The following is a 27,961-nucleotide window of genomic DNA, read 5'->3' on the forward strand; positions in this document are numbered from 1 at the left end:
TTAGGAATTTGTCCATTTCTTCCAGGTTGTCCAGTTTGTTGGCATATAGTTTTTCATAGTATTCCCTGATAATTGCTTGTATCTCTGAGGGATTGGTTGTAATAATTCCATTTTCATTCATGATTTTATTTAGGTCATCTCCCTTTTCTTTTTGAGAAGCCTGGCTAGAGGTTTATCAATTTTGTTTATTTTTTCAAAAAACCGATTCTTGGTTTCGTTGATCTGCTCTACAGTTTTTTTAGATTCTATATTGTTTATTTTTGCTCTGATCTTTATTATTTCTCTTCTTCTGCTGGATTTAGGCTGTCTTTGCTGTTCTGCTTCTATTTCCTTTAGGTATGCTGTTAGATTTTGTATTTGGGATTTTTCTTGTTTCTTGAGATAGGCCTGGATTGCAATGTATTTTCCTCTCAGGACTGCCTTTGCTGCATCCCAAAGCGTTTGGATTGTTGTATTTTCATTTTCATTTGTTTCCATATATGTTTAAATTTCTTCTCTAATTGCCTGGTTGACCCATTCATTCTTTAGTAGGGTGTTCTTTAACCTCCATGCTTTTGGAGGTTTTCCAGACTTTTTCCTGTGGTTGATTTCAAGCTTCATAGCATTGTGGTCTGAAAGTATGCATGGTATGATTTCAATTCTTGTATACTTATGAAGGGCTGTTTTGTGACCCAGTATGTGATCTATCTTGGAGAATGTTCCATGTGCACTCGAGAAAAAAGTATATTCTGTTGCTTTGGGATGCAGAGTTCTAAATATATCTGTCAAGTCCATCTGATCCAATGTCTCATTCAGGGCCCTTGTTTCTTTATTGACCATGTGTCTAGATGATCTATCCATTTCTGTAAGTGGAGTGTTAAAGTCCCCTGCAATTACCACATTCTTATCAATAAGGTTGCTTATGTTTGTGAGTAATTGTTTTATATATTTGGGGGCTCCCGTATTCGGCACATAGACATTTATAATTGTTAGCTCTTCCTGATGGATAGACCCTGTGATTATTATATAATGCCCTTCTTCATCTCTTGTTACAGCCTTTAATTTAAAGTCTAGTTTGTCTGATATAAGTATGGCTCCTCCAGCTTTCTTTTGACTTCCAGTGGCATGATAAATAGTTCTCCATCCCCTCACTCTCAATCTGAAGGTGTCCTCAGGTCTAAAACGAGTCTCTTGAAGACAGCAAATAGATGGGTCTTGTTTTTTTATCCATTCTGATACCCTATGTCTTTTGGTTGGCGCATTTAGTCCATTTACATTCAGTGTTATTATAGAAAGATATGGGTTTAGAGTCATTGTGATGTCCGTAAGTTTCATGCTTGTAGCGATGTCTCTGGTACTTTGTCTCACAGGATCCCCCTTAGGATCTCTTGTAGGGCTGGTTTAGTGGTGACGAATTCCTTCAGTTTTTGTTTGTTTGGGAAGACCTTTATCTCTCCTTCTATTCTAAATGACAGACTTGCTGGATAAAGGATTCTCGGCTGCATATTTTTTCTGTTCATCACATTGAAGATCTCGTGCCATTCCTTTCTGGCCTGCCAAGTTTCAGTAGAGAGATCGGTCACGAGTCTTATAGGTCTCCCTTTATATGTTAGAGCACGTTTATCTCTAGCTGCTTTCAGAATTTTATCTTTATCCTTGTATTTTGCCAGTTTCACTATGATATGTTGTGCAGAAGATCGATTCAAGTTACATCTGAAGGGAGTTTTCTGTGCCTCTTGGATTTCAATGCCTTTTTCCTTCCCCAGATGAGGGAAGTTCTCAGCTATGATTTCTTCAAGTACACCTTCAGCACCCTTCCCTCTCTCTTCCTCCTCTGGAATACCAATTATGCGTAGATTATTTCTCTTTATTTTATTTTTAAATTTTTTTTCAACGTTTATTTATTTTTGGGACAGAGAGAGACAGAGCATGAACAGGGGAGGGGCAGAGAGAGAGGGAGACACAGAATCGGAAACAGGCTCCAGGCTCTGAGCCATCAGCCCAGAGTCTGATGCGGGGCTCGAACTCACGGACCGCGAGATCGTGACCTGGCTGAAGTCGGACGCTTAACCGACTACGCCACCCAGGCGCCCCATAGATTATTTCTCTTTAGTGCATCACTTAGTTCTCTAATTTTCCCCTCATGCTCCTGGATTTTTTTTTTATCTCTCTTTTCCTCAGCTTCTTCTTTTTCCATAATTTTGTCTTCTAGTTCACCTATTCTCTCCTCTGCCTCTTCAATCCGAGCCGTGGTTGTCTCCATTTTATTTTGCAGTTCATTGATAGCATTTTTTAGCTCCTCCTGGCTGTTTAGTCCCTTGATCTCTGTAGCAATAGATTCTCTGCTGTCCTTTATACTGTTTTCAAGCCCAGCGATTAATTTTATGACTATTATTCTAAATTCACTTTCTGTTATATTGTTTAAATCGTTTTTGATCAGTTCGTTAGCTGTCGCTATTTCCTGGAGATTCTTTTGAGGGGAATTCTTCCGTTTTGTCATTTTGGGTAGTCCCCGGAGTGGTGCAGGACTGCGGGGCACTTCCCCTGTGCTGTCTTGAATAACTTGCGTTGGTGGGCGGGGCCGCAGTCAGACCCGATGTCTGCCCCAGCCCACCTTTGGGGCCACAGTCAGACTGGTGTGTGCCTTCTCTTCCCCTCTCCTAGGGGCAGGATTCACTGTGGGGTGGCGTGGCCCGTCTGGGCTACTTGCACACTGCCAGGTTTGTGGTGCTGAGGATCTGGCGTATTAGCTGGGGTGGATCGGCAAGGTGCACAGGGTTGGGAGGGGCAGGCTCAGCTCGCTTTTCCTTCGGAGATCCGCTTCAGGAGGGGCCCCTCTTCCATGGGCCTCTCGTCTGCGCTTGGCTCCGGAGACTGTTCTGCTAGTCTTCTGGTGGTTTTCTGGGTTATTTAGGCAGGTGTAGGTGGAATCTAAGTGATCAGCAGGATGCGCGGTGAGCCCAGCATCCTCCTCCGCTGCCATCTTCCCAGGATCCCCCTCTTTTTTTTAATTTTTAAATTTTATTTTTTAAAATTTACATCCAAATTAGTTAGCATATAGTGCAACAATGATTTCAGGAGATTCCTTAGTGCCCCTGACCCAGTTAGCCCACCCCTGCCAGTAACCTTGTTTGTTCTCCATATTTATGAGTCTCTTCTGTTTTGTCCCCCTCCCTGTTTTTATATTATTTTTGTTTCCCTTCCCTTATGTTCATCTGTTTTGTCTCTTAAAGTCCTCATAGGAGTGAAGTCATATGACTTTTGTCTTTCTCTGACTCATTTCACTTAGCATAATACCCTCCAGTTCCATCCACATCGTTGCTAATGGCAAGATTTCATTCTTTTTGATTGCTAATACTCCATTGCATATATATATATACCACATCTTCTTTATCCATTCATCCATCGATGGACATTTGGGCTCTTTCCATACTTTGGCTATTGTCCATTAGTGCTGCTATAAACATTGGGGTGCATGTGCCCCTTTGAAACAGCACACCTGTATCCCTTGGATAAATGCCTAGTAGTGCAATTGCTGGGCTGTAGGGTAGTTCTCCTTTTAGTTTTTTGAGGAACCTCCATACTGTTTTCCAGAGTGACTGCACCAGCTTGCATTCCCACGCAGGTGACTTGCCATTGAACCAGGGCTGTACAAGGGGGCTGACGAACCCTTACCTAACTGGACTGCCCGGCCAAAGAGGTCAAACCCAGGAGGTTCCCAAGCCAAGCCTTCAAAGCCTCCAGCAGTGTTTGAACTAGGGTCGCTCCCCTTTTGAAAGGCTGGACTGATGAGCACAGACTGAGGTCCTTCAGCTGGCCTTGCTCCCTACCCCTTCCTCCTCCCTTCTCTCTCACTTCTTCATTCTCTCCTTTTCCAATCCCTAATGTAGTTCTGCTTTGTCTCCTTTGTGGGCTGAATCGTGTCCCCTCAAAACCTTTAAGTGGAAGCCCTAACACCCAGTACTTGAGCATGTGACTGCATGTGGAGGCAGGGCCTCTGAAGAGGTGGCTGAGTTAAGATGAGGCTGTTAGGCCCTCACCCCATCTGACTTGGGTGTCCCCATCAGAAGAGGAAAGTTGGCCACAGACGCGCATGGAGAAAAGACCATGTGAGGACACGGTGAGAAGGCGGCCATCTGCGAGCCCAAGAGAGGTCTCAGGAGAAACCTCAGGAGAAACTGAGCCTGCCGACACCTTGATCTTGGACTTAAGAGAACTGTGAGAAATAACTTTGCTGCGTAAGCTCCTGTGCTGTTTGGCTGTTGGCCGGAGCAAACTAATCCGCCCCCCTCAAAAAATCCTCATCGCCACAGCGTCATTTTGAGGTTTTTTAATGTTTATTCGTTTTTGAGAGAGAGAGAGAGAGAGAGAGAGAATGAGCAAAGAGAGGCAAGAGAGGGGCAAAGAGAGGGAGACACAGAATCTGAAACAGACTCCAGGCTCTGAACTGTCAGCAGAGCCTGACGTGGGGCTCAAACTCACGAACTGTGACATCATGACTTGAGCCGAAGTCGGTCGCTCAACCGACTGAGCCACCCAGGCGCCCCTAGAATGCTCCATTTTGTAGATGAAAACTTTCCTAGCAGTTAACTTGTCCAGGGTCCCCTGGGCAGTGGGGGCCAGTCAGGATGCAACTCAGTGCTGCCTCCACGCACCACCTCCGCCTCCGAGGCCCAGAGCGGCCGCCCGTCCTTGAAGGTCATGGCCGGGAGCTGGAAGCTGGCGGCTGTCTGGCAAACCGTGAGAATGCTGATCATTAGCCCTGCTGATCCCCGTGAGCGGCGGTCGGGTCTCTCCCTTACCTGTTCAGAAAAGGCTCCTTTCCTCTGAACACCCTCCAACATGCCCAATATGGACATTCTGGTCTTTGTCAACAGTGACTCCTAACCACACTGTTATTCTTTCAAAATAGATTTTATTAGTGGCACATGGAATTTTAAGTTAAGCAGTTTCTTTCCAGAGAGAAGACCTGACAAGACTAAAAAATTGTCACAGCAGAAATACCGTTTCCAGTGTAAAGAGAGATTAACAGAAGTAGCCTCCACTGAGGAAATTACTGTTTTCCCTGTGCTGACCACGTTGTGCACACGCCCACCAGACAGTGCGAGGACGCAGGAGGCCCCCGTGCAGCCCTGCGGGCTGGGCGCCCCTGTCATGGCCGAGGCGGGGAGGTCCAGGGCCCTGTTACCCAGCACGAGGACCCGGAGGGGCTCCAGCAGGCGGAGGCTGGTGGCAAATGCCAGGTGGGCAGACTCCTGTGGGAGTCCTGGAGGGCCCTCAGGCTGGCAGGAGCTCCGCAGAGCCCCCCCCCCCCCCAAGACCCCTCACCTCCAGGGGGCACTTTTGAAGTGTCTGCAAACAGGTCTACATTAGTAAGTCAGAGGAGACCCGAACTTTCTTAGAAAACTCAGTTTATCCTCTTCCAGGTTCTTTCCCCTGACATTCTTCTGACTCAAAGTGAATTCCACAGCATTCTGCGGTTCTCTGGGACTTGGCCCACGAGCTCTGCTGCTTCTGTGTACTTTCAGATATGCCGCTGGGTCCTTTCCTTCCCGCCTCGCCCTTCACTGGGTCCCGTGGAGAGCCTGCAACCGTGGGAACTCCGGGAGTGTCTGTCTGGGCCCCCTCCCCCCCCCCGCTCTGCTGGGGGTCTCCCACTACCAGACAGCGCTCCCTGTGCGCAGGCGGCTGCTGTCACATCGGATGATGTCATTTCTTTCTAACCTAAGACGCTGGGGCCGATTCAGGAGAAAGACTCAGGACTTGGTCATGTGGACTAGTCTTACTTTGACCTTAATAGGGGGATTTCTCTGAGCACTTTCGGATCTGCCCCTCAACCAAACACTCAGATACTCATTGATCAAGGCGACAAAACAGTGACAGACTGCAGAATTTTCCATTTCTAGATCTAATTAATTAAGCTAAATCTCCACACCAGGAAGCTGGACTTTCCCTTCAGGACAGCACCTAGAATACAATCTTCACGGTCCTAGGGCAGGTCAGTGACATTGGTCTCATCAAGGTCAATTCCAGAGTGCAGCTGGCAGTCCTTGGCGGCCGCCCAGGGCATGGAGGCAGAGGTCCACTTCACTGCCCAGTCTCCTGCTTTGCCGACCAAGATGACGCCGCCTAAACCCTTCAGCTTTGACTTCATATAACCCAACGACATGTTGGCAGCCTCTTCCAGTGTCTTTCCTGAAAACAAGGAGAGGCTGTGAAACAACCTTTCAATAAAAAGAAATCTGATGGGAAAATCATTTGTAGCATGAAAAACCAAAGTGAGTTAACAAAGATTCTGGGCAAATGATTTCTTTTTTCTTTTTTTTAAGTGCTTATTTATCACGAGTGCGAGTGAGCGAGTGTGGGAGCGCATGTGCCTGTGCGAGTGGGAGAGGGGCAGAGACAGAGGGAGAGAGAGAATCCCAAGGGGGCTCCATGCTGTCAGCTCATGACCTGAGCCAAAATCAAGAGTTGGATGCTCAACCGACTGAGCCACCCAGGTGCCCCCAAACGATTTCTATGTGAATGCTTCATAGAAGGGTCCTCACCGTAAAAGACCCTCTGTGCACTGAGGCAGAGCTTGACATCAGCCTAAGCAGACCTGCTTTTCTCCCACACCCAGGCTCAAAGTCTCTCTACTGCCCGAGATGCCCAACTCAGACAATTTTGTAAATGCACTTCTTTCCAAATCCTAACAGAAGGTGGGAAGAAGTCAAAGTAGGTAACAGCCTGAAAGGAACATCTAAAGCAAATTAAAAAGGGTTTCATCTACTTTCCCTCCTATTTACGAAGACCTTCCGTTCACTCGTCTTCAGACAGTATGCATTTGTTCTATGTACCTTGTTCTACGTGGAAGAGAGTGAGTCTGGCCAGATTCACCTTCAGGATGCTCTCCCCGTGCCCCGTTGTTGAAATGGCACCAATGTCATTGTCAGCATAACCTCCAGATCCTGCCCCAAAAAAGTGACAAACTGAGCAGCAACAGTGAAGAAAGTCAAACACAGATCAAGTCTAAGGCTACGTAAATACTAAATCCCAAAGAGTGCCAAAGTGTGGACAAACATCAGTAGCTGTGACGCTTTAGTGTGAACAAAGCGCCAGGTGATGACCCTGAAACCAGGGGGATGAAGGGAGCCCCGGGAGGGAGGGCAGGCCTGACCCTTCATGGAACAGCTCCCGGAGGGCACCGCGGGTAGTCTGCGCAGGGCGAGGCATATACAGCCACGCCTACCCCCGCCCCTCACCCGCTTCCAGAATGAGGCCATGTGCTTCGGCGTCCACGCAAACACTTCCACTCGTAACGTCGCTGGAGCAGCAGTGTGTGGCTTTCATGCCACTCAGATCCAGTAACTGCCCACTGAAATTCTCAGCTTTTTCTGTTTGTTAATTTGAGCCCAGGCCTGGGAAGAGGGTTCGTGTATGTAACCCTCTGGGACGAAGTCTGCAGATCCCGAAAACGGGGCTAGAGGGAAGAGGCCCTCGGGGGCTCATGGGGAACAACTGGAGCCTCCCCCGTCTCCCTCTCCAAGTCCTCCCCAAAGCCAGGTGGGTGACTGTGGATGGGAAGGGGCAGAGCCATCGGGGGGCCCACCTATGCATGGCGTGTCCCCAACCCGGCCGACCATTTTATTCACGATGCCCCCCGTCGAGGTCGCGTAGGCCACGTTTCCGTTGCGGTCCAAGGCCACGGCGCCCACGGTTCCTAGGTTTCTGCCAAAAACAGAGAGAGAAGTGACAGGCTGAGACGAGAAACACTCCCACAGGTAACAACGTAACTTAACAGCACTTACATTCCCACATTAGAGGTTAATGGCAAACGGGCCACACTTTGATCCCAATATTCCTGACTCACGGAAATGGCAAAGAAAGCCCGTTTGCCTTTTATTCTGCAGGTCGGGTAGATTACTAGACACTCTTCTAGACCTCGGCTTCAAGAGCACATCTGATCCCAGCACCTCTGACCTCTAGCTGTGACTTACTTGCTAAGTTTTCTTCTCTGGGTCTCATTTTCCCCACCTATAAAATGGGGACAAAGCAACTGGGTGCTGGGGCACCAGGGTGGCTCAGTCGATTGAGCGTCTGACTCTTGATTTCGGCTCAGGTCATCATCCCAGGGTCATGGGATCGAGCCCCTCATCTGGCTCTGTGCTGAGCATGGAGCCTGCTTGGGATTCTCTCTCTCTCTCTCTCTCTCTCTCTCTCTCTCTCTCCCTCTGCCCTTCTCCCCTGCTCAGGATTCTCTCTCTCTCCCTCTGCCCTTCTCCCCTGCTCATGCGCATGCTCCCTCAAAACAAAAGGCGCATCTCAAACTTCAGTGTGCATAAAAACCCCTTGGATCCCCGGGCCCACGCCAGAGATCCCGAGTTGGTGGGTACAGGGCGGGACCGAAGACCCTGCATTTCTCACAACCTCCCAGGTGAGGCTGATGCTGCCCGCCAGACCCCACTTTGCCTCTTTCATGGCACTTGCTGCAAAGACAAGATAGGTTATTGTTTTCTCTAACGTTTTATTATACATTTTCAAGTAAAAAAGTGAGAAGAATATAATACAGTACAATCACAGCTCTATACCTGCCACCCAGGTTCTATAACGAACTGTACTTGAGGTACAAAGTGCCGGGCACAGCAGGGAGCTGAATCGACCACGTCCCTTCTCCTGTGCAGCTTGCGTTTGGGCGGCAGAGGGCAGCAGAGCAATACAAATTTGCTTTATGGAACGACAGTAAAAACTACCACGAGTCCAGAAGCATGGAGACACCTCAACACAGGGCCTCTCTGAAGGAGGTGAGGGCAAGCTGTGCCGATCGCTGGGGAGAACGCTCCTGAAGCAGGAACATGATTGCTAAACTCATGGAATCTGGAGGGCACTGTGGCTGGAGAGAATAAAGTGAGGGAGAGTGAGGAGGGACGGCCAGCACCCAGACCATGAAGGCTCTGATGGGCGGGGTGACCGTGCACCCCGGTTACTTACGACAGTCCTGATTTATGCCTTTTGTCCCTGCTTGTTTCACCTTCGCTCTCAAGATCAAGTTCCAATTTGAATACTAAATCCCATGGTTCTCCTACGTAAAGGCCGTCGTCAGGGCTTTCACTCAGAGGCGGGGAGACACTGGAGCACTTGAGCCAAGGCTCATCTTGTCACAAGAGGAGTTAAGCTTTAAAAATACTATTCTTACCACGACGCGCGTCCACCAGGGTGGCTAAAACGAGGAAGACTTGGTACCAGGTGTGGCCAGGATGTGCAGGGCTGGGATGCCCCGTCATTCCTGCTGGAAACGTAAACTGGTGCCCACACCCCTTTGGAAAACCATCCGGTGGAATCCACTGAAGCTGACTTAGCAACAACGCTCCAGCATTTCTACAGTCATCTGGCAGAAATGTGGTGTTCACCAAAAGAGGACACCCAGATGTTCGCAGCAGGACTGTTCGTAGTAATGGAAAATGGAAAACGACACAAATGTCCAGCAGAGGTGGAGTAAATGAGTGGAGACACAGCCATGAAACAGAATGATGCCGGCGGGGGGTGGGGGGGCGGTAAGCTGCCGCTGCAAAGCTGCAAACAATACATGGATGAATCTGAGAAACCGGACGATGAAGAAAAGGAATGGCAATGTGCTGTTTCCTGATCTGGGGGCCGATTGCATGGGTGTGTCCACCCTGTGAAAACTCACTAGGGGTACATAAGATTTATGCACGTCTGGGGTGCCTGGTGGCTCAGTCGGTGAAGTGTCCGACTTTGGCTCAGGTCATGATCTCATAGTTCGTGGGTGTGAGCCCCGCGTCGGGCTCTCTGCTGTCAGCTCAGAGCCTGGAGCTTGCTTTGGATTCTGTGTCTCCCTCTCTCTCTGCCCCTCCCTGGCTCGTGCACTCTCTCTCTCAAAAAGAAAAAAAAAATTAAAAAATTACATGAGTTATTAAAAAAGATTTATGCACCTCTGTATGTATGCCACATTTGTACACAAAGTCTCTCTTAGCACGATTATTCTAGCAAATGTGTGTTGGCAGAGGGAGATGAGACTGGAACTAGAGACTGGTCAGGGGGTTTGAAGAGTCGGTGGCCTGTGTGAGGGTGGTGCTGTGGTGTGGAGAAGCAGGCTGGGCTGGAAACATTTTTTTATTTAAAAAAAAAAAATTTTTTTTTTCAACGTTTATTTATCTTTGGGACAGAGAGAGACAGAGCATGAATGGGGGAGGGGCAGAGAGAGAGGGAGACACAGAATCGGAAACAGGCTCCAGGCTCTGAGCCATCAGCCCAGAGCCCGACGCGGGGCTCGAACTCACGGACCGCGAGATCGTGACCTGGCTGAAGTCGGACGCTTAACCGACTGCGCCACCCAGGCGCCCCTGGAAACATTTTTTTAACAGAGAAGACAGCCTTAACACTGAGGAGGAGGGACGCAACGGCAAGGAAGAAAAAATGATCACAGGACACAGGCACATTCACAGAAACGAATGAACCACAGACAAATGCCAAATGCTCAAACTTGTTACTAGTCTAGGAACAGCAAATTAAAGCAACAAGTTTAGGGCGCCTGGGTGGCTCAGTCGGTTGAGCATCCGACTTTGGCTCAGGTCATGATCTCACAGTTGGTGGGTTCGAGCCCCGCGTGGGGCTCTGTGCTGACAGCTCAGAGGCTGGAGCCTGCTTCAGGTTCTGTGTCTCCCTCTCTCTCTCACCTTCCCCTGCTCGTGCTCGGTCACTCACTCTCTCAAAAATGGATGAATAAACATTACAAATACCCTACTAAATAAAAAAAAATTAAAGTGACAAGGTTACCCTTCTCATGTCAGAGGAAGAGAGGCAGTCCCGGTCTCAGCTGGTGGCGGACCCACGTTGAGGCAAGATTACAAATACAAATGGAGGCCCATACCCCATGTTTACTTCTGGGAAGTTGTAAATACGTTCTATTCTCTTAGAGCGATGCATAGGCTTTTAAAAATATTGTAAAGCTATGGCTCTTGTGTGGCTGAAAGTTGGCCAACTACCAGCGGTGACTTAATTTCATTATGATCGTGCCCATCTGGGTTCTCTGTTGATGGCTGGATGATGGGAAAAAGAGATGTGTGCGCGCGCGCACACACACACACACGCACACACACACACACATACACACACACACACACACACCGCCCCGGTAAGTGATTGCGTGTCTACTCCACAAGACTGGCTCTCCTGCTTTGCTTTCAGTTTGGGAAGCCATTGCTCTTGTAGCTGTATGTCCGTACAACATTCTGTTCTGTTGACCGACTGCCAGATAAGACAGATCTTTTTGAGTCAGTGTAGTTCTTAGCAGGTTTTTAGGTAATTTTAATTTGGCGAAGCTTCACTCTGCTGAGGCAGTAGCGGCTGGAATGACCGACAAAATTCCTCAAGCAACCCTTGGATTTGGAAGCGCCTCCCGATCTGAGCACTGGCACGCTCACATGCTCGAGGGCAGCATGTGGTAAAATGCTGTAACAGAAGATTCTACTAAATATTTTAATCTGATCAAATAAATCGCAATCGCTTGCTGTAGTCGTTCCTGTCACCTTAAACAGGAATCTAGATCCACGCAGAGTATCTTCGGCGTATTACACAAAATCTTAAAGCACAAGTATGTTCTTTGACTGTATGCAAATCTCTCTTCAAATGATACTCTGATACGTAATAAACAGAAAAACAGCCTCTATGGGAGCTGGTCTGGGGGTTATTTGTACACGAATCTTCTCCTTCAAGTCACACAAGTATTTTTGCTTCCTTCTTTCGGTTTCCTCTTATTGGAATGTCATTTTTCTCGCTTACTTCACATCCAGTTTGATTTTGTTTCCCTAAACTTCACGTTTTCAATCCTTTTAGACATAAAGTAGCCAAAAAGATTTTTAAAGGTTTTATTAAGCTTATCAATAGAAATGAACAGTTCCTACTAAGTGACAATAGAGAGCACAAATTCAAAATTAATTTCACTGTCAAAGTCCATAATTTTCTCCTTGAGGATCTTGTGTGGTTTCACTGAACTCTTTTTATCAATGTGATTCTCGGATCGGACCCTCTCCTGTCCCACAACATTGATGCTATCGGCACAGCAGGGGCACACCTTCCAGAAAGAGATTTAAACTGTGAGCCTGTCACATGGAATACTTCTGGATTCTTGGCCAAACTTCACGGTATCTTTTATTTACTAACCATGTTAACTCCATTATCACAGGTTTGCTTTTGACAGTCTTTAAAAAAAAATTTTTTTTTAATGTTAATTTGTTCTTGAGAGAGAGAGAGAGAGAGAGAGAGAGAGAGAGAGAGAGAGACAGAATGTGAGCAGGGGAGGGGCAGAGAGAGAGGGAGACACAGAATCCGAAGCAGGCTCCAGGCTCTGAGCCGTCAGCACAGAGCCCGACGTGGGGCTCGAACTCACGAACAGTAAGATCATGACCTGAGCAAAAGTCCAATGCTTAACTGACAGAGCCACCCTGGTGCCCCTTGACGGTCTTTTAAATTCATGACCAAGATGGAAAGTTTTCCACTTCTCTTAATCCAAAACACCTACTTCAAAAAGCAGGTATAAAGCCAATAAAATGTCCACTGACTTTGACTTGTTTTTCTTCGCTGGCTAGCATAGTGATACATGTAATAAATGTTAGCTGCTCAAGAGGTCTTCTGACCATGGTACATTCTAGCTGAACAGAGTATTTTGTTAAAAAAAAATTTATGTATTTGATTTCATCTCTTATTACCCATTAAATTAATCTGTCTGAGCTCAGAGCCTGGAGCCTGCTTTGGATTCTGTATCCCTCTCTCACTCTGCCCCTCCCTCGCTCATGCTCTGTCTCTCTCTCTCAAGAATACAAAAACAAAAAAACTAAAAAAAAAAAAAAAAAAAAAAAAAAATCTGTCTAAATGCTCTATCCTAGACAGTGACCATATTAGTTTTGTTATTTTTTTGTCTTAATTACATGTTCGGTGTTTTATCAACTTTTGAAATAATTTTTACCAAGCCCAGAAATTTTCTACTGGGTTCCGTCAACACTGTGCTGACAGAGTGCCATGCAAAGCATCATCCGCCCTCGCTAAATATTGGACACGCGGTATTACTCTTCCAAGAACCTCACATCCATGTTCCGTGTCGTCTTTTCCTTTTTCTGCTCTCATCTATTGCCTGTTTCCTCCAATCCTAGTAATTGCGTCCTTTCGGTGTGTGAATCTTCATGATGAGCAATGACATCATCTTCCTTTAGTCCAGAATGTGACACTGCTGGGATTTCATCTGAACTACTCAAATTGAGGATGTAGCAAGAATACTATGCTCGTTAATTTTCACTGTCTTGATGGGTAATTAAATCTTCATTGAACCAAGAAGCTGGAATGTCCTGCTTATGAACTTTCAGTGGATTGTCCTGGAAGGAGGCCGCTTACTTTACTGTTTTGTTTTTTAAAATGCACACGGAGTGTGTCCTGGAAGATTGTTTTCCTTTTTTTTCCTTTCAGCTTTTTGTTTTCCTTTGTGAGTTCCACTTTTGTATTCTTTTTCGTATCAAAATCTTGACTTAACACGCATTTTCAATTGTCTAGGGATTAAAAAAGATGTGATTGTCTTGAAAGTGTACAAAATTAGGATGTATTTTCATCAAACATGAAGAGCAAATAAAACTGAATCAATATAAACGAACTGCAGATACACTTTCAAGTGTATCTTGAAATATGCCAAATTATCTATTTATAGTAAATATCAATATTAAAGTCAGACATGAATTACCCTTAGCAAATACAAGATTTTGAAACAAAACTACTTAAATGTTGAAAATGTTAACATATTACAAAAATAAAACCATTCCGAATTCTAACATTCAGCGTCCATTCAGCTGCCAACATAAAGAGCTGGTTCCTCACGCAGGTTCTGTCCAGACCCTCACTGTCCAATGCGGCAGGTGCGAGCTACCTGTGCCCCTGGCCTCTGGAAGCGTGGGCAGCCCCCAGCGAGATGGGCCGCAGGCGTAACATATGGGGCAGGTTTTGAAGATTTAGTATGAAAGAAGAATGTAAAATATCTCAAATAATTTCTTATATTGATTACATGCTGATATGGTACTTTGGATATACTGGGTTAAACAATATTAAGTTCACCTGTTTCTTTTTAGGATTTTTAATGTGGCTACAAATGTAGCCCTTGTCTTTCTACTGGACCGTGCTGGTCTAGGCCTACATACCCGCGAATTTAAGAGTCACGGCCATCAGTCCTCATGTGCGAGTCTCACAGACATTGTACTAATTCATGAATCATGAATCCCGCCAGAACCACAGCATAAAACATGTAAGGAGGCAGGAAACTGAATATCTGGCACTATTGGGAAACAATACTTTGCTGCTTAAGAATTTATTTGACAAGTTATTAATTTGTCTTTTTCTCTTACCTAAGTCCTTCTGCTGCTCCATTCTTCCCCCACTCCGAAGCAGTGTCCATTTCTGATATCAGCAGTGGCACAGTCCACAAATCTTTAGATTTAGGTGCTCTTTGGTTCCAAGACACAGAGCAAGATGCAGAGAAGCATTTCCCTGGGGGCTGAATGGTGTTAATCACAAGAGTGGATGACGAGGGTTATGGGTCATGCAGGCCACTGCTGAGTGACAGAGGCGCCCCAGGTGACTGTAATAAGCCAACTGTTTTGTGTATTTGTGACATGGGGGTCCTCTGAAGTGTAGAACCCGGGGCAGGGTCTCTCCTGCTTATATCTAGGGGCGATGATGGCTGGTGGAGAGGTGTGCTATTGCAGAATTTTTGGAAAGCAATGTGGCAACATCTATTAAAACACCCACGAACCATCAAGAAAGCAACCCCATTCCTGTGACGTACAACCACACACTTGGTTATCAACAGCTACCAATATATGGCCAATTGTGTAAAACAGATTCTTAAGCTGGGGACACATCAGGATTACCTGGACACTTTTTCCTAACACACCTGCCTGGCCTCTTCACTTCTGACCTCTTAGGTTAGATTCTTTGCGGACGTGGGCCAGACGTGCGTACTGTGAAAAAGCTCCCTAGGCGATATTAAAGTATACCGCTGGTTAAAAATGATAAATCTTAAAGAGTATGCAGGGTTAATAGATTATATCCCATTATAAACTGCCAGGCCATATTCAAATTTTACTTTTCAAATGTTGCTTTGAATAAGGGGGCTTTTATTTGGGATTTTGAAATCTAATATAGAAAACCGTAATTCAGAACATACGACTAATTGAAACTTGTAAGAGCTGTCCTGATTTCTCTGTACTAGGACAGAGTGTTTAAGTAACTTCAGAGGATAGATCATAGAGAGCCTGCCTGGTCTGCTTTCAATAACAGACTGATCAAGAAGCATCCAGTAGTTAACACATTAACACAAGGCGCTCTTCCATTCAGTCATCTTGGAGAAGGAAGTCTCGGCCTAATTTGAGTGGTTATTCACAGAAGTAATAAATGAGGTCAAGTTTAAGAGAAGAGCAGTGTTTCCACTCTGTACTATGAATTATTTTGTACAAACACTGAAACTACCAAGTGATTCTTGACTTGTTTAAGAACTGTAGGTAATCAGAGATTTGTCAAACTTCCACAGTCGAGTAACTCCCCAGACTGTGAGCCGCAGATACACTTACTTTTCACAGTCTGGCTTTGGAGCACCTTTCTCATGCTTCTCTTTCTCTAGGCGTTTTATGTTTCTCTCTGTCACCAGCTGCTCTTTAGGAACTGTGGGAATCCCCATGGCTGTCGCAAATTTTGCTGCACCTTGGTCAGTCAGAAAGCAATGAGTTGTCTTCAGCCAGAAAGAAATGGGAAATGGTTAGATTTCTGAAACAGTTAAAATCTTCTTAACTGCTTCAATTGTATGGCTATAATTAGTTCTCTCTGGGTATAAAACCTCAAAAGTGCAAATTCCACTGGCTTGCTTCTCCAAATGCTGAGCAGCCTGGCACTCTCGAGATTTTGTATTTTCAAAAAAACCCCCAAATGATGGAATATTACTAGGATCTTAAGTTTAGAGAACAGAATTCATTTTTATTTAACACACGCTGTTTGTTTTTGAATTTTTTAAAAAAATGTTTATTTATTTTTGAGACAATGTGAGAGACAGAGTGCAAGCAATGAAAGGGCAGACAGAGGGAGACACAGAATCCGAAGCAGGCTCCAGGCCCTGAGCTGTCAGCAAAGAGCCCGACGCGGGGCTTGAACTCACGGACTGTGAGATCATGACCTGAGCCAAAGTCGGACGCTTAACTGACTGAGCCACCCAGGCGCCCCAATTTAACACATGCTATTAAACAAGGTCTGTTCCGTTTGTATGTGTTAAGTCATATGCATTGAGAGAAAACTGAAGAAAATACAGGAAGACAACATGAAAACAGTAATTACTGTCAAGGGATTACTAGTCAAACTACACTGTCAACAGAGTTGGAGTCTTGGCTTATTTGACAAATTTAAATAGATTGCTTCTGTTCTTTTATATGACTTTAGGAGAACAGTGCTTGCAAGCATTTCCCTAGAGCCGGAAATTTTAGTCACTGAAGTACTCAAGTACTTAAAAAGTCCTATTTAGTCACTGAAGTATGGCGGTAGCAATTTCTTGCAAAAAAGGATGCTTTAGTCACATACCTTTTCCATAACAAGCCGTGCAAGTTTAATGGGATTTGCTATGCCCTGGACTGCAGAGACAGCTCCTGCAGACAGGTCTTTTCCATTCATGATACTAGCATCCATTTCCACATCACCATTTACATTCAAGACAGATCCACAACCTAAAACCAAAGAGAAGTTGAAAAGCAATAATTAAGAACTTAGAAATGACTCCCAGGTTTCTTCTACGCTGCTGACTTTGTTTATTTTTTATTTTTTAAAATGTTTTATTTTTGAGAGAGAGAGAGAGAGAGCACAAACAGGGAAGGGGCAGAGGGAGAAGGGGACAGAGGATCCAAAGTGGGCTCTGTGCTGACAGCAACAAGCCTGACACGTGGCTTGAACTTATGAACCATGAGATCATGACCTGAGCCAAAGTTGGATGCTCAACCGACTGAGCCACCCAGGCGTCCCTAAGCTGCCAACTTCAATTCATCTTCTACTTGCTGCCAGAGAAGCATGTTTGAAAACACAAATCTGGCTTGGTGCCCCATTACCTACACAATAAAAAGGATGAAACCCTGATCTGGTCTCTGATCTCCTTTGCTGGTTTTATCTCCCCTCCTTGGCTACATTTTACTGAAACACTAGGTTTCCCTGAAAGTATCGTAAGTTCTCACTACTCTGGGCTCTTGTGCATGCTCTTCTCCTTACCACCAGCATGCTTTCTCCAACTTTTTTTTGCCTAGATGATGCCTATGAGTCTAGCTATGCTTAACCTCTTGTGCCTGTTTCCTCATCTGTAAAATGGGATAAGAACAAAGCTCAAGAATATTTAAAGGATTGTAAAACTATCCAGTACCTAAAAGGTAAAATTTACAATGTCTGGTATCCAATAAGAAATTTCCAGGCACACAGGGAAATAAGAAAATATGACCCATAATAGGGAGGAAAAAGAACCCACTTAATAGTAATGGATCACAAATGACATAAATGACAGAATTAGTAGACAAAGATGTTAATAAAACAGTTGTTATAACTATATTCTATATGTACCAGGACATGGAGGAAAACATAAAAAGGACCCAAACAGAACTTCTAGAGATGAAAAAAAAAGTCTCAAGGGGCGCCTGGGTGGCGCAGTCGGTTGAGCGTCCGACTTCAGCCAGGTCACGATCTCGCGGTCCGGGAGTTTGAGCCCCGCGTCGGGCTCTGGGCTGATGGCTCAGAGCCTGGAGCCTGTTTCCGATTCTGTGTCTCCCTCTCTCTCTGCCCCTCCCCCGTTCATGCTCTGTCTCTCTCTGTCCCAAAAATAAATAAACGTTGAAAAAAAAAAAATTAAAAAAAGTCTCAAGTGGAAAATACACTGGATGGGATTAAAACAAAGTAAGACACAACAGCAGAAAATAGTAATGACTATGAAGAGATAGCAATAGAAACTATCCAAAATGAAAAAGAAGAAAAGATAAAAACCCACCAAACAGAGGATCACTGAGCTTGGGGACAATTTCAAGCAACCCACTCTATGTATATAATTGGAGTCTCTAAAAGGAGAGGGGAGACAGAGGGACAACAAAATATTTAAGAAAAAAAATATATACAAAAATATCAAATTTGATTAATACTGTAAATTCACAGATCTGAGAAGCTCAATAAACTCCAAGCAAAAGAAACATGAAGAAAACTACATGCAGGCACATTATGATCAAACATCTTGGTCTAATCAGATAGAAAATCTTTAAAAAAAATTTTTTTTTTCATATTTACTTATTTTTGAGAAAGAGAGAGAGAGAGAAACAGAGCATGAGCAGGGGAGGGGCAGAGAGAGAGAGGGAGACACAGAATCTGAAGCAGGCTCCAGGCTCTGAGCTGTCAGCACAGAGCCTGACATGGGGCTTGAACTCACAAACGGCAAGACCATGACCTGAGCCAAGGTTGGACACTTAACCAACTGAGCCACCCAAGAGCCCGGAGATAGAAAATCTTAGAAGTAGATAGAGCGAGACACGTCAGGAAGTGAGAAAAAGATGAGAATGAGAATACATTTCTTGTCAGAAATGATGCAAACCAGAAGACAGTGGAGCAACATCTTTAAAGTCCTGAAATTAAAAACAACAACCCCCCCCCGCCCAAAAAACCTGTCAAGTTGGAATTTAGTACCTAGTGAAAGTATCTTTCAAAAACTGAAAACAAAGACTTTTTCAGATACACGACAGCTAAAAGAATTCACCCGTAGAAGACGTGCAATACAGGAAATGTTAAAGGAAGTCTTTCAGGAAAAAGGAAAAGGACAGTGGACAACAGTCATGATCCACACCAAGGAATGAAAAGCAGTGCAAATGGCTAGTATGTGGATAAGCAGAAATACTTTTTCCCCTTTATTTTATTTTATTTTTTTCAACGTTTATTTATTTTTGGGACAGAGAGAGACAGAGCATGAACGGGGGAGGGGCAGAGAGAGAGGGAGACACAGAATCGGAAACAGGCTCCAGGCTCTGAGCCATCAGCCCAGAGCCCGACGCGGGGCTCGAACTCACGGACCGCGAGATCGTGACCTGGCTGAAGTCGGACACTTAACCGACTGCGCCACCCAGGCGCCCCTCCCCTTTATTTTAACAATATCTTTAAAATATAGCAATTTAAAGGAAAAATAATAACAACGTATTAGGCAATTTATAACATACACAGAAGTAAAATACATGACAATAGTGGCCCGAAGGCTAGCAGAGGGAAAACAAGTATGCTGTTATAAGGTTCTTACATTATGCGTGAAGTATGATATTATTTGAAGGCAAACTGTGACAAATGAGAGATGTATAGTATAAACTCTAAAATACCCTTAAAAAACTGTCTAGCTACTAGGCCAACAAAAGAAGACAGAATCATAAACAACACTCAATTGTCCCAAAAGATGACAGAAGAGGAAAAAAAAGGAACAATGAATGGATTGGACAAATAAAAAACAAATAACAAGATTGACAGATTTATACCTGATCGTATCAATAATCACATTAAATGTAAATGGTGTAAACCCCCTGATAAAAAGAAGAGATGGTCAAATTGCATAAAAAGGTAAGATACAACTATGTCCTCCTGAAAAAAATCCACTTTAAATATAAAGATACAAATAGGTTAAAAGTAAAAGAACAGAAAAAGCTATGCAATGCTCAAACGAATTAAATGAAAGTGTGAGCAGCTAGATTAGTATCAGGCAAAGTAGACTTTAGGACAAGGAATGTTAAATAATAATGACATTACATAGTGATGAAGGGATCAGTTCACACAGAAGACAGTAGTCTGTGTATCTAACAACAATTTCTAAGCATATGAAGCAAAACTGATGAAGTCAAAGAAGAGAAATCGCGAAATCCACAATTACAATTAAAGACCTCCTCATTCCTCTCTCAAGAATCAACAGAAATAGAAAATCAAGGTGTAGAAGATTCAAATAACGTTATCAACCAACTTGACCTTACTGAAATTTATATAACTTTCAATAAACAATAGCAGAGTACATATTCTTATAAATGCAAATGGAATATTTACCAAGACAGACCATATTCTGGGCCAAAAACCAAACCTTACAAAGTTCAAAAGAATGTAAATCACACAAAATATGTTCTTTGATTGTCACATAATTAAAATAAAAATGAGAAGGATATTTGGAAAATCCACAAATACATTGAAATTATCACACTTGTAAATAAACCATGCTTCAACGAGGAAGTCACAAGGGAAATTATAACATGTTTTGAACAGAATGAAAATGAAGAGACGTGAAAACTTGTAGGATGCAATCAAAGCAGGACTTACAGGAAAATTTAAAGCATTAAGTGCTTGTATTAGAAAAGACTGGTCTCAAGTTATGATCTAAAGAGAACAGTAAATTATTTCCAAAGTAAGCTGAAGAAAGGAAATAACAGAGATAAATCATTTAAATTCCGAAGAGAAAAAGAATGAGAGAAAAAACAATTCAAAATCTGCAAACCCTCCTAAAACCACAAGCTACTGTTCTTTGAAAAAGAAACAAAACAAAAGAAAAACTTGATAAACTCTAGCTAGACTGACCAAGAAGAAAAGACAGAAATTCAAATAATCAAGAATGAAAGAGAGGACCTCTCTACAAACCTTACAGACATTAAAAAATAAAGACATATTGCAAATAACTCTTAAGCCTATAAATTCAACATCTTATTCAAAATAGCAATATTCCTTGAAAAACATAAAAAACTCAAAGAAGCAACATAACTTGAATAGTCCCACACCTAATGAAGAAATTGATTTCTTAGCAAAAAACTTTCCATTAAAGCAAAACAAAAAGCCAAAAGAAATTCCAGGCCCAGATGGCTTCACTAGCAAATTCTACCAAACTTTTACAAAGAAATAATACTGATTTTATACAAACTCTTCAAGCAAAACAGAAGAGGAGGGGTACTTTCCAATTCATCATTTGAAGCCAACATTACCCTCCTATCAAAGCCAGATGGATGTTAGAAGAAAATAAAACCACAGATCACTATCTTTCTGGAACATAGATGCAAAATCCTTAAGAAAACACTATCAAATCTAATCAAGCAATAAATAAAAAAGATAACACATAGTGACAGAGGGGTGTTAACCCTAGGGATGCAAGCCTGGTTCAAAATTCGAAAACCAATCAATCGATATCCACCATACCAACAGACAAAAGAAAAACCATATGGTCATTTCAATAATGGAGAAAGAGGATGTGATAAGCTTCAACATTCATACCTGATAGAAAGTCTTGGGAAACTAAGAATAAGGAAACCTCCCCAACCTGATAAAGGGAATCCATAAAATCCTACAACCAACGTTCTATTTAATGGTGAAAGACTTTCCCCTTAAAATTGGGACTAGCACAGGATGTTTGCTCTCACCACTCCTATTCAACCTAATATTGGATGGTCTAGCCAGAGGAATATGCAAGGAAAATAAATAAAAGTCATAAAGCCTGTAAAAGAAGAAACAAAACGGTCTCTATTTGCAGATGACATTTACTATAAAGCAATGGTAATCAAGAAAGTGTGGTATTGGTGAAGAACAAATAGATCGATGGGCCAGAACAGAGAGCCCAGAAACAGACCCACATACATATATGGTAAAATGATCTGTGACAAAGGAATTGTGACATTGTGATTTATAACAAACACATGTTTTGGTCTTTGCCCATGGTTCCCGGCTCTCAGCTCCCAAAACCCTTGGAATTTCCTAGGGGTTGAGTGCAATGGGAGGACCTTTTATTACGACTTTTGGTCTTTCGTCCTCAGTCCCATAAATCACTTCAGTGTCACAAAGGTGAAATGGATATCTTGTCGCATGACAAGCTGCTTTCACCCATAACTCAGTTTATGTTAATGAGGTGACTTTTGGAAACCCTCTAAAGATGGGGGGGGGGGCCTGGTTGCCAAGGGAACCAACCATAGCTGGAGGGTTAGAACTTTCAGTCCAGTCCCCGATTTCCAGGGAGGGGAGAAAGACTAGAGGTTCAATCAGTCACTAGTGGCGAAGAACTTAATTAACCATGTCTGTGTAATGGAGCTGGCATGAAAACCCAAAAGGATATGGTCTGAACAGTTTCCGGGTTAGAACCAGAATGCTTCCATGTGCCACTGTGCCAGGCCCCAAACTCCAAGGAGACAGAAGTTCCTTTGTTGGGCACCTGTCTCTGTACCCCTTCATCTTGCTTTTGATTTGTATCTTTTGTAATAAACTGGTGATCTAATGAGTAAACTGGTTTCTTGAGTTCTGTGAGCCTCTCTGGCAACTGACTGAACCCAAGGAGGGGGTCGTGGGAACCTCTAATTTATAGCCAGTAGGTCAGAAGCACAAGGAACAACCTGAATTTATAGGTGGCGTCTGAAGTGGAGCACAGTCTGGTGGGACTGAGCCCTTGACCTGTGGAATCTGATGCTATGTCTAGGTAGACAGTGTCAGAAATGAGCTGAATTGTAGGATACCCAGCCGGTGTAGGAAAAGTGCTTGGTGTGGGAAAACTCATACACACTGGAATTGGGTTCAGAGTCTTCAGACAAAGGCAATCCAATGCAGCAAAAAAGAGAAGTCTTTGAACAATAGTGCTGGGCACTCATATGCAAAAAAGCCCAATCTAGACATAGACCTTACACCCTTCACGAAAACCACTCAAAATGGGTCACAGATCTAAATGTAAAATGCAGAACTATAAAACTCCTAGAAGATAACACAGGAGAAGGTTTAGATGACCTTGGGTTTGGCTTTCTAGATACCACACCAAAATCACCATCCATGAAAGAAAGAAATTAAGCTGGACTTCATTAAAACAAAAAATTTCTGCCGTATGAAGGACACTATCAAGAGAATGAGAAGACAAGCCATAGACTGGGAAAAAGTATTTGTAAAAGGCACACCTCATAAAGGCCTGTTATCCAAAATACACAAAGAACTCTTAAAACTCAATAAGAAAACACCCTGATTAAAAAATCAGACAAGGATCTTAACAGACACCTCACCGAAGAAAATCTACAGATGGCAAGTATGAAAAAAAACTCAACTGTATTTTCATATATTAGCAACACATACTGCTAACTGTAATCTTAAAAAGTAGCATTTAGGGGCGCCTGGGTGGCGCAGTCGGTTGAGCGTCCGACTTCGGCCAGGTCACGATCTCGCAGGTCTGTGAGTTCGAGCCCCGCGTCGGGCTCTGGGCTGATGGCTCGGAGCCTGGAGCCTGTTTCCGATTCTGTGTCTCCCTCTCTCTCTGCCCCTTGCCTGTTCATGCTCTGTCTCTCTCTGTCCCCAAAATAAATAAACGTTTAAAAAAAAAAAAAAAAAAAAAAAAAAAAAAAAAAAAAAAGTAGCATTTACAGGGGCACCTGGGTGGTTCAGCCAGTTGAGCAGTTGAGTGGCCAACCGACTCTTGATTTTGGCTCAGGTCATGATCTCATAGTTCATGAGATCTGCATGGGGCTCTGCACTGACAGCACTGACCCTGCCTGAGATTCTCTCTCACCCTCTACCCCTTTCCCCCACTAGAATGTTCTCTCTCTCTTAAAAAAAAAAAAAAAAAGTAGCATTTACAGTAACACCAAAATACATGGAAGAAGTATAAATCTAACAAAGCATTTGTAAGATATGCATGCTAAAAACTACATAACACTGATGAAAGAAATAAAAGATTTACTTTTTTTATTTTTACTTTTTAAATGTTTAATTTACTTTGAGAGACAGCATGAAAGTGTGGGGCAGGGGGGCAGAGAAAGAGGGAGAGAGAATCCCAAGGAGCGTTCTCACTCTCAGCATGGAGCCTGACTCGGCGCTTGATCTCACGAAGTGTTAGATCATGACCTGACCGGAAATCAAGAGTCAGATGCTTAACTGATTGAATCACTCAGGCGCCACAGAAATCAAAGATTTAAATAAATGGAAGTTTATACTGTGGTTTGGAAGTATTGGATTGAAAGGCTCAGTCTTGTTAAGATGTCAGTTTGTCCTAAACTGATCTATAGAGTCAACACAGTCCTACCGAAAATCCTAGCAAGAGTTTTTTTTTTTTTTTGGTAAAAACTTGACAAGGTGATTCTCAAATTTGTGGGAAAGACAAAGGGACTAGAATAGTCAAAACAATCTCTTTCTCTTTCTCTCTCTCTCTCTCTCTCTCTCTCTCACACACACACACACACACACACGACTCTTACTACCTGATTTTAAGACTTAATATAAAACTATAGTTATCAAGACAGTGTCGTATTGGTGAAAGGCTACACATACAGACCAAGAGAATAGAATCCACCAGTAGACCCGTACATATAAAGTCAACTGATTTTGACAAGGGAGGAAGGGCAATTCTATGGAGAAAGGTTGATTTTTCAACAACTGGTACTGGAACAATCATGCAGAAACAACCTTGACATATAACTCATACCTTATGCCAAAAAATTATTAAAAATGGATCTGAGGCCTAAATATAAAACCTAAAACTATAGAATTGCTAGAAGACACGTAAGAGAAAACATTTGTGACCCTGGGTTAGGCAGATATTTCTTAAGGTATGACACAAAAAGCACAATCCATTAAAAAATGGGACTCCTCCAGGGGCGCGTAGGTGGCTCAACTGGTTGAGTGTCCAACTTTGGCTCAAGTCACGATCTTGGAGTTTGTGGGTTCGAGCCCTGCATCGGGCTCTGCGCTGACAGCTCAGTCTGGAGTCTGCTTTGGATTCTGTGTCTCCCTCTCTCTCTGCCTCTCCCTTGCTCACGCTCTCTCTCAAAAATAAATAAACATTAAAAAAAATTATTAAAAAAAATGGGATTCCTACAAAATAAGGAACTTCTGTTCTTTGAAAGACACTGCTAAGAGAAAGAAAAGACGAGCCACAGACTGGAAGAAAATATTTGCAAATCACGTATCTAATAAAATGCCAGCATCTCGACTATATAAAGAACTCTTAAAACTCAATAATAATAAAAAACACAATAGAGAAGTTGACAAAATACTTGAAGAGATGTTAAAATAAACATCATTTGCCAGAAATTACCACCAGAACGAGGTCCCACCACACCTCTACGACAATGGCTAAAATAAAAAATACTGACAATACCAAGTGCTCGTGGGGATGTGGAGTCATTAGAGCCTTCATACGCTGCTGGTGGGAATGGAAGTGGGAGTCACTCTGGAAAACAGTTTGGCAGTTTCAAATAGTTAAATATATACTTGCCACATGACCAACTTCAATATTAACCCAAGAGACACAAAAACTTACATTCACACAAAAACCTGTATGTAATTGTTTATAGCGATTTGTAATGGCCCCAAATCGACCATGTCCTTCAGCTGGTGAATGACTGACACTGTGGTATATCCATACAATGGAATACTACTCAACAGTAAAAACAGATGGACTATTCGTACTTGTGTCAACACGGATGGCCCTCCAACGCATTATGCTAAATGAAGAATCCAGACTCAAAAAGCTACATGTTGTCAGACTCAAAAGGCCACGTATTGCATGATTCTACTCTCTTTTCCCTTAATGTGCTGCAGAGCAGACACCTGGGACAGTAGAAGCAAGTCACTTAGAATGGCAGGCTCTGGTACAGGGCAAAGAGATGAGAACTAGCCACTCCAATTCTGAATTCATACTTCCCAGTTCATGCAGATGACTGATCCTGGTAGTTTAGAGAGGGTGGGAGACCAGAAGACCTGTTCCAAATCAAAGTCCTTTGTGAATAAGTGGGTGTTCTGTCAGTCAGAGGGCCCTGACTGCTAACTGTATGTAATTTAACAAGCCTCCCTCTGAAACAGCAAGCCACTCCTCTTGCTGGCAAGGAGTAGCATCTAGTAAATTCTGGCTCAACCAACAGAGCCATAACGATGCACTTACGCCTCATTCTATGGTCAGGCAGACTTCAGAAATTTTGTGTAAGTGTTCAAGAGCGCAGAAGCAAGGGGATGAACAAGACTCAGGAAGTATTTGATGACTAACTGGTTCAGATTTCCTGAAATTCTTTTCTCTGACAGATGTTGGGCAGGTGGGTATCATCCCCCAAAGTATTTTAATCCCTAGATTTCAGGTTCTCTATTTTACTTTTATGTATGTATGTATGTTTATTTATTTTTGAGAGAGAGAGTCAGAGTATGAGCGGGAGAGAGGCAGAGAGAGAGGCAGACACAGAATCTGAAGCAGGCTCCAGGCTCTGAGTTGTCAGCACAGAGCCCGATGCGGCACTGGAACCCACAAACCTGGAGACCACGACCTCAGTGAAGTTGGACGCTCAACTGACTGAGCCACCCAGGCAACCCTGAATTTAAAAAATTCTTAAAGCAACTTGGTCAACTTAAAATATGAAGTTATACTGAAAAGCTTCTTAGATTGACACTTTAGATTCGATGTATTTAGGGGGGAGAAGATTAACTTGATTTGGCATCATTTACTAGCTGCAGTGCAAGTTTACCTGCATTGAACTCAGGATCATCTTCCAGGACGGTCACAGCTCCTTCCACAGCATCAACTGCGCTCCCTCCGTCCTTCAGGATTCTGTAACCCTCGGTAGCAGCTCTGATGATGCCCTGACGCACCCGCTCTTTCCTGTCCTTAGAGATATTACTGGCTCCGCCACCGTGGACCACGATGACGGGATTCATGTTGACAGATCCTAGGGATCAGGAAAATGAAAGTGTCTTTTTGAACAGGCCCAAGAAAACTACCCTGGATGTAATCTCCTGGGGGAGATTCAACTGGAGACTATGTCCAGTTTCTACCCCTGGAAGGGAAGCAAGGTTTACAGCCTCAAGCAATTTCCTGCATGGAGAGAATGGGGGATGGGGGCGGGGGACAGAGACAACTTGCTTTGAACTTTACACAAAAAGTCCAGAGTGCCCCATGGTCTCCCTCCCCCTTCCCCTCCAACCCGCACCTCCAACACCTTCAGGCTTTGGGCAGGGCTTTGGGACCCCCTCCCACCGGCTGCCATCTGGCCTCAGGAGAACCCCAGCCTGTGACCTGTGCCAGGGCCTAGCCTCCAGGGCCAGAGCTCCAGCCCTACCAATGGGCTCTTTCCGGTCTCGGTTTCCCCTGGGATGGTCCCTTTTCCAGGACTGTGAGTCCTGCATATCTGCAGATAGGCACCACACTGTGGGTCATGTAGGGATAGCCCCGGACACAGGTGGGGCCTCTGGGAAAGACACCGGGATGTCAGGGTCCAACCAGTTTCAGAGCAAAGTTACTAGAGCAGCCAAATCTTGCTGGATATCAGAAGCCATCTTGGGACTGTTAGAGCTTAGGACTGGGAGAGTGCTGGCAGCCATGATCGCCAAACAGGCCTCAAAGAAAAAGGGTCTGAGGGCAACCACAGTTCCAACCTCCTCATCACTACTGCAGCGGGAGGAAACGCTGGCCTCAGGATAATTCCCGGTGGGGTAAGACAGGCCCTATCTAACAGGTCTGGAGGGCTGCGGACCTAGGGCAGGTGCGCTGGTGTGAACTGCGCATGCCCTTGCCAGCGAAACTGAGCATCCAGGCTCCCCGGGGCCGTCCCTGGTCCAGGCCGTGTAGGGACAAACTGGGCTACAGGCATGGACTTCTAGGGGATACACCGCGTTGCTGAGGCCCAGTCCTCCCAGCCCCCCCCCCAAAAGAGATGCGCCACATCTCATTGGAATCCCTTAGCCTTGACATTCCCGTGTGGTGCCAACTCGTCGGTCCCACCCGCCACGTCCCAGACCCCGGCACCGCGCAGGGGGCTTTCCCGGTCTCCGGCAGGGCCGTCGACTTACCGAGGACACCGCGGGCGGCGGACGCAGGGGCTTCAGGCTGGGCCGAGCCGCCCGGCCGGCCTCCGAACCTGCGCAGCCCACCGCCTCCGCGAGCCCTTCCGGGAGACCGCTGGGTTCGCAACCGCTCCGCCACAACGGCCCCGCGCTTGCG

The 27,961-nt window shown here is 44.4% G+C and overlaps 1 protein-coding gene across 3 annotated transcripts; it reads right to left on the reverse strand.

The window, feature by feature from the left end:
- Positions 1-4,874: 4,874 nt before the first annotated feature.
- Positions 4,875-27,948, reverse strand: ASRGL1 (asparaginase and isoaspartyl peptidase 1). Of its 3 annotated transcripts, none has more exons than XM_047878362.1 (7): positions 27,811-27,944; positions 26,490-26,690; positions 16,579-16,721; positions 15,585-15,742; positions 7,571-7,689; positions 6,819-6,950; positions 4,875-6,174 (listed from the first exon to the last, which is right to left on the reverse strand). In XM_047878362.1, exons 2-7 carry the CDS (start codon positions 26,677-26,679, stop codon positions 5,969-5,971), a joined length of 948 nt encoding a protein of 315 aa, XP_047734318.1. In that variant the 5' UTR covers positions 26,680-26,690; positions 27,811-27,944; the 3' UTR covers positions 4,875-5,968. The 3 variants fall into 3 exon arrangements, with proteins under 3 accessions (XP_047734318.1, XP_047734319.1, XP_047734320.1); XM_047878363.1 differs by having other exon boundaries at positions 6,819-6,929; positions 27,811-27,942; XM_047878364.1 differs by lacking the exons at positions 4,875-6,174; positions 6,819-6,950 and adding an exon at positions 9,155-9,531 and having other exon boundaries at positions 27,811-27,948.
- Between the last annotated feature and the right edge of the window lie 13 nt (positions 27,949-27,961).

This window comes from Prionailurus viverrinus, chromosome D1 (assembly GCF_022837055.1).
Source record: "Prionailurus viverrinus isolate Anna chromosome D1, UM_Priviv_1.0, whole genome shotgun sequence".
Taxonomy (NCBI): Eukaryota; Metazoa; Chordata; class Mammalia; order Carnivora; family Felidae; genus Prionailurus; species Prionailurus viverrinus.